The sequence below is a fragment of the Larus michahellis genome, chromosome 5 (assembly GCF_964199755.1).
Source record: "Larus michahellis chromosome 5, bLarMic1.1, whole genome shotgun sequence".
NCBI classification, from domain to species: Eukaryota; Metazoa; Chordata; class Aves; order Charadriiformes; family Laridae; genus Larus; species Larus michahellis.
In genome coordinates this window covers 22947634-22960550 of record NC_133900.1, presented here as the reverse complement: position 1 = coordinate 22960550, position 12917 = coordinate 22947634, and the positions used below count along the sequence as shown (strand labels likewise).

Here is a 12917-nt window from a genome sequence, read left to right as displayed (position 1 = left end):
CCCTGTATTTGTATAGAGTTGGGTGCTACAAGGAACACACATCATTTGTGTAGTGCGTCTGCCAACACATGAGTGTATACAGTTATCTGCGTATGGTCCTAGCATCTCCCAGGTCTAGTATCCTTTCAAAAATAAAAAATTATATGGTGTGCAGTCACCTGTTTTTTGTAATGTTTTTATGCAGAATTAGAGGTATGTTATAAAAAACGCAATTGTTCATGAGCTATGTTATTTATCACAACATGTGTGCTTGGTCTCTTGGTTTGATTTATGCCGTGTCTTCCTTTTCTGCATTCTTTGTTATACGCATGCACGCACACATATAAATGTATGCGCATACTTATTTATGCGTCAAAGAATTGTCTAGGAAGAAGATGGTACATCATTTAGTTATTTTTTTTTAAATATTAGAAGCTTTAATGAAAATAATAGAATTTATTTCTATAATGCTTTTTGTTACATATCGTTAAGCATTTTGAGAAATTTTCCATACACTTCAAGGTTACCAGAGTTAATTCCAAACTAAAAAAATAAATGCGTGGAATATTTTGTGCCTTGTCTGTTTAGGTTTTTCACATATTGGTGATTTCAAAAATGAAGTTTTCTATTTCTCAGTCTTGTTTTTTTGTTACTGGTATCTGGAAAATCAGCTGAGTTAAAGGACTGACAATGCTATTATAAGGCAGTTGGTCAACACTCAATTTATTCTCATTTGATGGGGAGAATATAAATATGCAGAGCAATTCTGCAAAATGCATAACCACCTAATTTTTTATACTTCATAGGGTGGTGTAGGGGCTCATTTGGATAGTGCTAAAAATTAAAGTTTATCTGACTGGTAAAGAAGCTGTCTTGATTCAGTTATCTTAAAAATATTTATTTCGGACATCCACTTTGTGTTAAATTCTTTACAACCTACAGAGCAGGGTAGTAAGTAAAAAACCTCAGTTGCTGTACTGAATACCAAGAAATCTTTTGAAGGACTAATTTTCCAATTTGCTTTTACTCATTTCATATGGCTGATACTGTTTCAGGGATTGAAGGTGAAAATGAAAATCAGAAAAAATGAAGATAAAAAGATGGATGTCTGTAAATTGAAAAGAACAGTATATTCTTTCCTTTCTCTAATTTCCTAGGAAGGGAAAGCTAATGCTGTGGCTTTTTTTTTTTTTTTTTTAAATCAGCTCTTCAGGTGCTGGAAATGTAGCAGACCGTGTCTTGGCTCAGCTGTTGACGGAAATGGATGGGATAGAACAGCTGAAGGACGTGACAATTTTGGCAGCTACAAACAGACCGGACATGATAGACAAGGTAAGAATAGATGCACTGTTGTATATACTCTTCTCTTGAGAAGACCAGATTTTGTTATAATTTAATTCTCTCTTACTCTCCAAACTGTTGTGTAATCAATTTAATGATTAAGAGCAGAAGTTTGAAAATGAAGGCAAGGCAAAGGAAGGGATTATGTTCCTTGGCTTTTTTTTTTTTTTCCCCTCTACAGAATTTTTAACAGAAACAAAATGTTTTGTGATAGCCTTAAGTATCTGTTTCCTAGAAGAAATTTTCCTTAAATCAAGCTCATTGAACTTGCGCAATAACATTTCTGTCAAACTGCTTCTGTGGTTTTTGCTTCTGTTGTGTTTGTTTATGCAGGAGTCTGCTGGAGTTTGTTGGTTTCATTAGTTACTTCCTTTTAAAAGATTAAATATCTCCTCGGTGCCATTAGCCTGCTGCCAGCAATACGGTTTCCAACTGTAAACAGTGCAATTTCTCCTTAGATCCTGCGGCAGCTCTGCTGGAGCTACAAGAATATTTCAAGTTTGTAAAAGCGGGAGGGTTGTAACACTTAATGCAGAAATCCTCCAAACACCAAACCAACCCAGCAGCCCTCTAGAAAATCCACTTTAAAACTGTCTACCACCGCTGTGTCTTCTCGCAGCGAAGCGTGGTAGATGGAGCAGTCTGAAGTGATTTCCTTTAAGATAGGTTTTGTAATGTTGGTAAGGTTCTTTATTCCACAACTTTTCACCTTCACAACGTTCATGAATTTTATGACAAGTTAGTGAAATTTATTTTTCCTGATCTTTTCTAGGGTTTCTTATAAATTTCTTAAATATTTTTAATGTTAACTAATTCTCCCCTTTTAAGCTGCTTCTGGAATAGTCTTTTCTGTTTGTCTTGGAGCATTCAGGCATGAAGTACACATGAAAGGCACGTTTTTAAAGTTCATATACACACGAAGTCTTGAAAAAAACATTTGTATTTTGGCTCCAGAACACAGCCTCTTGCCTTTTGAACTGAAGGAAGCCACACAGCTGATGGTGTCCTGACAAAGACTTACTTAAAGCTGACTTCCCCACTATCTGTGTGCCTGCCATGGCAAAGTAGAGCTAGCAAAGAGTTTTCAGTAAAAGACAATAAAACTTATCAGTGAAAAATACACTTGTGCAAAATTGAAATTTTCAAGATTTCATTTTCTGTCAGATTGATTTCAGTTTTCTTTGGAGACTATTCTTTGAGGTCAGACTAAGCTGAACTTGAAAAAATTCTGTTTGTTGAACAGAAGGGAAGTTTCCTTCTGAGTCAGTTCCACGCTGTACTGCTTTATCTCCATCACCACCTGGGAATTCAGTTCTCTGTTGACATTCTCCTTTTTGTGGATTTCTCTTGAGCCCGCAGCGAATGCTGTTTTCTTATATTCTAGTTTTTATTTGAAATGTTGGCGCACTGGGACAGTATTTATTTGAAATATTGGCATTATTGGGACAGTGCTACCATGTGTTAAGGGTGCTACCCTGCAATACCGAGACTTTTTAGATAGAACCTAAGTTACTAAATGTATGCCAACTGTACCTGCATCACTGATGCAAATCCAGACCTCTTAGCCTGGGATTGAAGGTTTTCATTTTAATATGGTGGGTAAAAATTTGACATCTTTTGTGCATCTGAATTTTATGGAGTTGGTGAACTTTTCAAAGCTAACAGCATAGCTGTGTTTAGATGACAACATATCTTACGTATTCTTTCCCCAAGTAAAGCTGATAGTCTTGACTCTAAATGTAAAGAAAAGGAAAAAGTAATTACACAGTAGCAAGCTATGTGATTATAGGAATTTTATTAGCAAGAAACCATAAATGAATATTTTAGATTTTTATTTAAAACTGTTTTTACCAAGATACAGTGGGGGGAAAAAAAGAGTTCTGGTAACTTTGCAGAAGGCATTCACTTACAGAATAGCTGAGCGAAATTTCACCAGTCTGGAGGAAGGGGGATTTTAAATGTGATTTAAAGGGACTGGAGAATAACATTTGTGTTGGTATTGCTCACATCTTGCTTCATCCAGACCAGACAGGCTGTAGCAGGCCAACATCTTTTCCCGGGTCTATGCAATAGTTGCAGTGCACGAGTTGCACTTTTTTTCCCCTGAAACACCAGGAAAGCCTGTATATTGTGAACTTCACTTAATGGGAAATCTTTCAATATAGGCTTTTAGTTTACTTCGTGGTTGATGATCCCGTTGAAAAGGTAACGTTTTGTTAAATCAATTTAATATTTTATACGGAAATATCAGTTCAGTTATGTATTATAACAAATGAGTGTCCTGTTTTCATAGGTGTATGATGACTACACAGTAATTTTTAATGCATGAACTCTACATATGGTATAAAGGCACAAGGCAGTCTGTGTTCTCTACTTCCAGGGACTGGGAAGATGTCTGGTATACTCTTTTAGCTTTTCAAACCTTTTGGTTTTTCAAACCAAGAAATGCTTGAGGAATACATGCTTTGTAAGTTTTATATTATACACTTAGAAAATTGGTAATAATCCATTCAGCATCTTCATTTATGTGGCTGCTACTTAACTGACAAGTATCTGATGATGAATCTTTTGTAATTTGAAAGGAGCATGTGAGACTATCAAATGTAAGGGTGTTCCTCTGAGCCTACTGCCGACTACTTCATCCCTGCAAACACTGCAGGATGTTGTTTTCAGATAGTGAATAGATTTTGAGTCAGGTTTTATAAAGTTATGTTTAATAGTAAACTTGTTTTGACTTGTTACAAATGTCATCTATTAATAAGGTAATTTCTCTAAGATGCCATGATTGTATTGAAATATTATTCCAACTTTAGCTACTTTGCATCCCATTCATGTGATGCTGGAAATACTTTGGGATAGTTTCCATTTTTCATAAGAAAACAAAGCCGGCACGTACTGTTTTCAGCCATGTATGATACAGAAAGTGATTTCTCTTGGAAGGAAAATATTCTGGAACAAGATGTTCTGAACATTCTTTGAAAGTGATACAGAACAAAACACTCTGAGTCAGTAATAATAGTAAAATCTTCCCTCTTATTCTTCATTCTGTAAGTAGAATTCATGAGCAATAATTGGAAAAATGCTTTTTATTTTTGGTGACTTACCCACTCAGGAGTGATTTTTTGTAACTAATACATTTTGCAGTAACTTTGTGGAGCAGCTTACAATTCAAAGCTTTTGTGTTTTCCCACGTATCAGTTGGCCTAACATGAGAGATCACTCATCCCCACAAACCTGGTGTAAAATACTTTGAACACTGTGTATAACTTGCTTAGCTTGAAACTAAATGTTCTATTCAGACATGTATGTGGACAAGTTTTCAGGTGTAGTCTGACAGATTTGCATGGAAGAAAACCTAGACCAACTCATCAGGATTTGTGTGTCCATCTTTTCTTTTTCAGTGGAACCTTTTTTCCTAGCCTTTTGGTACTGGGCTTATTTCTTGGGTGAGAAGGGTGAATTGCTATCATTACCTGCCTATGCAGATATTTTTTTCCTCTTAAGCAGTGTTTCAATCTCCATTAGCAAGGGTACGGCAAAGGAAGAGGGACTGTCAGATCCCCAGGAACCTTGGTGAATGTTTTAGCACAGGAAGCAAGATGCATGTTGCTGCGGCATCAGATAGTTTTACCTCCTGCTGGGTCGAATTTGAATGTCAAACACATTAGCTTTGATGTAAAACACGAGGCGCTGAGTGAAGCAATGGCCTGTGGTATAGGATGACATCCTGGTGCTCCTGACAGCTTCACTTCTCCTTATTGTGGGGTGCAGAAAAGATGTATCCTCAAATATGCTATTTGCATAAGAATGACAGGATGTGATAGGACAAATGAAGATTAATGAGATGCTGTGCTGTCAGTGTTGCCCATTGTGTCTAGATTGATGATGGTCTGGATTTTGTCCGTGTTCATGGGCTTCAGAGTAGTTTAAACCAGAAACTATCCTGGCACGTTGAATACTGAAAAGCTGAATCTTTATGAATCCTTTGTTAGTATAGGAGGGCTTGAAGCCTCTTGCGTGCTGGTATCAGAACATGTGTTCTGTGTATTGTGCCAGTGCAGAGGATTTTTGCTGCCTCAATTACATATTTATTTTGCTTTTTAAAAAATTCCTGCTCCCTAGCCTTCCTCCTCACTTTCTTCCTTGTCCACCTTCTCTTCCTTCTCCTGCAAGTTCTTCTGTTCCTTAGATAAGCTCTGTTGGCTTCAGTGTATTAACCACTGGGTTTGAATACAGATTATTTAGTTTGAGAACCACGTGGATACTACTGAGTTGTCTGTTCTGCTTACGTGAACAAACTAAAACAAAACTGCAGCCTGTATTCTTCCTAGCAACTGCCAAGCATGAGGAAAGGGAATAAAACTCCCTTTCCCCGTGGTTCATTTGGATTTGGAGTAGTCTTTTGGGCAAAAAAGTCAAACAGAGGTTCATCAAGTTGATCTGACCCTCAAAATGTTGATTACTGTGTAGTTATGGGACAACCTTAATTTAAAGTTGCTTGTTTTGATGAAAATAAAAAATGCATGATAGGGCCGTTTGGCAGAATCAGTAAAGAAAGTATAATTTCTTGCCTGCAGCAAAAGTAAATAATCTTTTCTTTTTAAAAACATCAAAGTTCTGTCTTTCTGAAGGCTTATGGAAGAAATTCAAATATTTAGGTTTGCAGTTTTACAAGTTAAAAGGAATAGGAAAGAATTTTGCATATTTATTCATTATTGTCTGGAAATGTATGTGTGCAGTTATAAAGCAGGTGATGCTACAAGCATATTTAGCAGTCAGATGCAGTGGCACAAACTTAACTCACTACCATGTAATATATTTTCCTATTTATATATTTGTCTATTTGTGAATTACGTTTTGGTCAGATATATCTTACAAAAGGTTCTTCCTATGTTACAGCTTTGACTTGGTGGATTTCAGTTTTCCCAAATAAGGTGTAGGACTGTCGAGTTACAAGCCACACAATCCATCTGTCATGTGCTACACTTCCCTCTGTTGACACCCTTCCACCACCCCCTGTTTGACCAAAGATTGTAAAATACTCTAGATTGGAACAGGCCTCTGGGGGTCTTCTGGTCCAGCCGCCTCCTTGAGCAGGGACAGCTTGTGGTAGATGAGGTTACTCAAGGTTGGTCCAAGAGAGTTTTGAGTTTCTCCAACGATAGAGATATCACAGCCTCTGGGCACTTGCTGAGCTGTTTGACCACCTTCACTGGGAAGAATTTTTTCCTTATATCTAACAGTTTAGGTTGCTGTAACTTGTGCCTGCTGTGTACCTCTGAGAACTGCCTGGCTCTGTCTTCTCAACAAACCATCCCGCTATTCCCTGCTGCTGTAGGTATGTGAACACGGATAGAGTTGTACATGGAATTGTGAAGGAGAACTTTGATTTATTTTCTGTCCCTAGCGCTCAGGTGGGAAACCCCCAAATCAAGCTGTGCTTGAAAGAAGGTCCCACTGCTTTAGGACTCTGGAGGAGGAAATGTAAATATCTAGCTTTTTGTTCTGTTCTGCATTGGATTTGGCTCAAGGATGAGCAGTCAAGTGTCCCTCGGCCTTGCAGTGATTCAATATGAGCAGAGGAAGGGGATGTGTCTCTGGCTGTCATTTCTCATCATTACTTCTGTACAGATTTCATCCAGATCTGGAAGATGGGGGCACAAAACTAGGTGCTTTTTAGGAGATCTGCTGGGATACTTAGTGCTTGGCAAAATGTTTTATGAGAGTTGAATAAATTAGTACTAAGTAAACACTAGTTGGAGTGAAATCTTTTTACATACTTAATTTGGCACTGCTATGTTGCTGGAGATGAAGTTCAACCTTGGGACTAGAGATAACTAACAGGTAAGTTAGAATCATAGAATGGTTTGGGTTGGAAGGGACCTTAATGATCTTCTAGTTCCAACCCCCTGCCATGGGCAGGGACACCTCCCGCTAGACCAGGCTGCTCAAAGCCCCATCTAGCCTGGTCTTGAACACCTCCAGGGATGGGTCATCCACAGCTTCTCTGGGCAACCTGTTCCAGCATCTCACCACCCTCACAGTAAAGAATTTATTCCTGATATTTAATCTAAATCTACCTCAAGCTGCTAAACTGCTTTCCCTGCCTGATATCATATAACTGAAATCAGTCTTCATTTGTAGATGGGCTTTGTAGGCATCACAAGCATAGAACACGTGGGGAAGTATTTCAGAATAGGAATCAAAGTATGTAAATGGAACCGCCGTGTCCTCCACGCTGCTGAACCATTTTACTTTAAATGCTGAAATGCCTCTCTGCTTGTCAAAGGGCACTCCTCATATTCTTGTAAAGCCCTGGGATTAAAAATAGAGAGTGAGATTTTGTGAGTCTCCTTTTCAGTCAGCCAGCACCTAGAGTACTTACATCATTTTGCCCAGGTGCAAGTGTGGTTCTTTGAAATAACAGAAGATGTGGGATTTCTTTTGAAGACAAGATTGTTCTGGAGCATATAATAAATTTTCAGAAAATGAAGCTTTAGGGAGAAATTGTATCAAACTACATGCCATTGAAAAGAGCATCTGATATTCTAAAATAGTTTCACAATCTTGGCACCATCACATTTTCCATCAATTGGTTTTCTCTGGTATGTGTTTGGGTTTTTACCCTTAATCTTGTTAAACTCGCAACTCTGACTAGGGCAAAGAGGTGCTCTGGAAAGTAGCTGTTTCTCAAAGATCTAATTTTGCCTTTATTAATATCAGATGTTTACACTTCAGGGTGATTAAGAGCTTACTAAGTTTGTTTTTGTAAAAAGAAGAGCAAAAGAGTGAATGAACCGATTTAAAGTTTGTCACACATTCTTTTCACCTGTCAAACTGAACTGTCTAAAAGGACACAGTTGGTGAGCACTTCTTTTTGCTAGCCAGGACTTGATGATTTGAGGCTGGATTGCATAGTGAACCCATAGTGCCTAAAGAGCCTGACTACTCGGTTTGAATGCAGAGGTAGTTTCTGTGTTCGTGTACGTGTGTATGAAGTTTCTCTTTAAGTCAAGAACTAGGGTTTAAGATTCACCTGAATCTCTCTCTTTCTCCCTTCCCCCGCCTCCTTCCTCACCGATGAAAACTTTGTTTTCTCATGAGTACAGCAAATAAAATATTTCCAGGTGTGCAAAAGTGATTTTTGTTTCCAACTATTCGATTGTCAGAGTGTGCAGGGCTGAGCAGTAAATCAGCCTTAAGGCTGCTACGGTTTTAAAAAACAAAATCTTAGTGGTGACAGCTGAAGAGCACAGTGACTTTTTCACTCAAGATTTATTACTTGCCTGAAAAGAAGGGTTGGAGGGAAAACTTGCTGGGCTGCATATTTTCTCCTTTAACAGATATACTATAGGGCCAGGATAAGTTGACTGTATTTTGTCTGTGAAAACATACATCCAAACAATGTATGCAAAAATATAATAGTTTTACTTCAAATAGAACGGAAAAGTAAATATGCCTGCTCTTATTCTTTGTAACGGAAAGCATTCCTTACATCGACTCAGTCATGTATTTTAGCATGGCTAATACTTTCATACTTTCTCTGCAACACATGCCAGAAAACTTACTTGAAGGTATCAAAGCATATTTATTTCATTTGGAAAAGTACAAAGATGGGAAAGTAAAGGCCAAGACCAAAGTTTGTTCTTATTCATACCTCACATAGTCCAGATGAGGAACACAGCATGTTAGAAAGCCTCCAGATTATCAACAAAGTGGGAAATTTGAAAGGCTCTCAGATTCATGTTTGTTGTGTAAATACCATCCCTCAGTTCAATGAGTGTAACTGTGATACCAGGTGGGTTTTTTTGGTCTTTTGTTATTGTTTTGGTTTTTTAAACAGTAACATGGAAATGGCACTGTATTTGTAAGATAACATGGGAATATATGGGGTTAAAAAATGAATCATGCCTTTAAGAATGAGATGCATTTGAGCAGTACATCTAGACTGGGTATAAGTTCCTGAGTGTTGGGTTAGGTCAACTTTATTCTTCATGTGGGTTTAGTGACAAAGCAAGAAACTTTAGAGAAGTAACACTAATTTTATGACTAAATGTCATGCACCTGTACAGCAAGTTTTACCTGCTAAAATTTGTGCGTGTGCTTATAAAGGTACAGGTTTTCACTTCTTACTTGAGAATAGTCTACATGATGATAACCTCTTCCTTCTAAATCCTTTCAATTCACTCTTCCCGCTTTGTGTCAGTGTTTGTGTCGTGCAGGGGAGGGGTACAGCTGAGTGGCTCTCCAGAGATGCGTGGCTTGGCTCGGTTCCCGTGGGAGCATCCTCAGGAGCTGTCAGGGCCTTGGTGGCTTGTAATTAGGGATACTGAGCTTTATGGCAGATAAGCAAAGTGGAGCAAGGCATATTTCACGGTCAGTGTGTTGAATGGCATGAGTCTTATTATATTTAATAAGCTTCTTTAGGGTCATGATAAGAGTTAAGGAAGAGACATTCCAAAAAGTCTTGTTTTTTAAATATTTATGGGAGTGACGCTGAGAAGGATGTTAGTGTAGTACTGTGAGCTACAGAAGCTAGAGGAATGGCTGCAATTATGGTACTTGGGCTGTAGCCATGGACACATTTAGGGCTCGCTTTGCAGTTGGTCTTCTGCCCAGCTTTCCTCTTTGTGGATGCAAAATGCACAGTATGTATGTAGGGTTTTGTGTATACTATACTAAAATAGCATTGTAGAAATGTTGTGTTTGTTGAGCACCCATGAGTTAAGAACTGCCATAGGTAAGATTGAGTGTACAATTTTAATTCATTCTTCTTTGTGCATGTGCATCCTAATGCAGTCTTTATTTACATTAATTAAAGTGGTATTCATTGTGCATGCTTAATTAAATTGCATTAATTTAGAAAAATAATTTTTCCAAGTCATTATGATCGCCTCTACTTTAATTACCTTAATACTCACATTTCCTTACTTTTGAGGCCTTTGATTTACGCTGTTTAAAATCAGATGAACAATTACTAGTTTCTGGGGGGAGTATTCAGATTCCATCATGTGGTGTCATATGGAAATCTTTGTGGTTATCAGCAGTACAGGGCCCTCTAGATCTGCCATAGAAGACTTGTTTGCTTGAAACAGGTGGAAAATTTGCAACAATATTGAACTCCTTTGCTGTTCTTTGTGGGGTCTACTATGCAAGAATGGGACTTTCACTTGTTATCCGGGATATTTTCTGACAGACAACATACGAATGGGTAGATAAGTTACTTTTTCAGTGGTAACATCTATTCTAATTCTCCGTAAGCATACCTCATATTCTTTCCTTGGTGTTCCTCCATATTCAATTTGCCTTCTCTCTCTGCAGTAAAGTCTTGGTCTGTATTTCTTATGTATACTGACTTGATGATCTTCAGCAAACTATTCATCTAATCTCAGTATGATTCTTGCTGCTTGTCTTTTTGCTCAATTAACGTCAACTTTTTTCCCCTGTGCTTGTGCTTCTTATTGGATGCGTTCCTGCCCAGCCAGGATTCCCTAATCCTCCTTTTCCTCCCAGGCTTCCACATCTAGAGTCCTTTCTTAATGAGCATCAGTTTTGCCCCAGTGTCCAGATTCTTGGTTTTCAGTGTGTTCACTCCTCATATCAGCCTTTTCTTTCTTGTGGAGTCAGTTCTGGTGTCCTCTTCTCCTGCTTGACTAAATTCAATTGACTCCAGTAAGAGAAGTCTTTTTCCTGCTGTCATTTTGGGAGCCTCGATCCAGCATGGCCTGCAGACTTAAGGGAGCCCTGGCATGATCAGTCTTTGAGTGGTCAAAACTTGGAAAACTTATCTGAAGAACGTCAAGACATCACAAAGCTTTTTCAAATTGAGATGTTTCAAGTCCTTCTAATGCGGTCAGGTCTCAAGACCTTCCTCCAAAGGTTAGGGTAAAATAATTTTATTTTTATTAATTCTTAAAAATTGTAAATAAAGCGACACTTTTCCTGGTCTCCTTCTCATGCAACAGCTGAGATGTTTTGACTGGAACATTACCAAACAAATCAGTTGAAGGCAGCCAGCCAGCTTGGAATGGACAAGGTCAAATCTCAGAATAGCATAAGCTACTAAATGCATTATCTTATAATGTAAAATGTTGAGTGACTTCTATATTAAGTGTTGATACTTATCTCTCCCCTAATAGGGTGGAAGCTGTTTCATTAAAAATGGAAGTCATGGTGAAGTGGAAAGTCCGGTATTGTACATATCACTGGTTAGTATTGATCATAACGGAGGGCAGCTCGGGAGGATGAGGTGGCCAAGGCACAGTTTCAGTGTTTGCTTGTACACTTCAAGGTGGTGACCTTTTCAGTTTTAGTTTTAGAAAACCTCTGAACCTCAGAGCTTTATAATGAACAAGTTGGAATGTGATCAAGCTCTCTACATTAGTAAAGGACTGTTGAATTTAGGGATTAGCTGATACGTACTTGTTTCTCAGTAAGGATATTAGTAATCTTTTGTTTAAGGTTATTATTGTGGATATTAGATGCTATCATTAGTCCATTCGGTTGATTAAGAACTTTTTTTTGTTTGTGAAATCTCTGTGGGGAGAAAGAAAAATAGGACATCATAGGCAGAATTTCCACTAGTTGATTTTTTTGGGGTGTGTGTTGAAAGAGATCCAGCTTTACATTTTATTTGCTCCACCAGTGATGAAAGCTGCATGTCTTGCACGCATGACATACATACTGCTTAGGGATAAGTAGAAATACCATTAATGTGCAGTACATATAACAATGAAGGATAATAGGTTTGTTCATGAAAAACAGGTTCTTTCTATAAGATCTAGAAGCTTCTTAACATTAAGCTAAATGAAGGCAATACTATAATAATGTAGCAAAAGAGAAAAGGGAACAATCTGGGGGTCATTGATTCATAATACATCGTTTTAATAAGGTATGTGGAAGGATTGTTATGCATACATGCAGGAGAGCAAAGCTAGTCCAAATGAGATGTTAACATCTCTTATGAAGAGTGGAAACTTGCGGGATGACTATTTAGGTCACTGGAGTACCTCAGGGTTGCGTATGCTAATGTAATTTAATAACAAAAGCTTGTTTGAAGCTCTGTGTGATTTGATGTGTATACAACTGTAAGAGTTGGCTCAGAATCATGACAGTTGGCTAGATTTTTGGGATAACCTAGAAGAAGGTGTAGACTCCAAGGTATTTGAAGCTGATTGAGAGAGAAGGGTCTGAAAGGCAAATGAGTATTTTGATTGAGTGGTGCCAGGCAATGACTGGTAGGACTCAGCAGTTCTTCTGGAAATCCGAAGTGACTGCTCTTTTGGAGGGGTTATGTCTGTTACACGTTCTTACTTAGCTGAGGAATTTAATTAAACAGGGTGTAGTTACTTCTTTCTTTGTTTTAAATATTACTGTATTCCCTCCATGGCAAAGTAAGCTTTCTGCTACACAGCAGCATATACCAGATGTACAGAAAAGATTTTGAAAAAGTCCTCTCTTAATTGTGCTTAGTACACACTTTATAACAATATTCTTATTGCCGCCTGCAGTATCTTCTTGAGTTACTGTTCCCTGTCAGGTGCTGAAAAAGGTGATTTTGGGAACTGTCCTTCTGTTTTGGTGATCACGTGATACCG

At 38.1% G+C, this 12917-nt stretch overlaps 1 protein-coding gene across 2 annotated transcripts in view; it reads left to right on the top strand.

Moving 5' to 3' along the window:
- AFG2A (AFG2 AAA ATPase homolog A) overlaps nt 1–12917 on the top strand; it is a 195263-nt gene that overhangs the window by 59430 nt on the left and 122916 nt on the right. For both annotated transcript variants that reach the window (XM_074589101.1, XM_074589100.1), the window contains one exon: nt 1185–1311. In XM_074589101.1, the coding sequence (XP_074445202.1) occupies nt 1185–1311 (127 nt within the window). The remainder of the gene's footprint in view (nt 1–1184; nt 1312–12917) is intronic.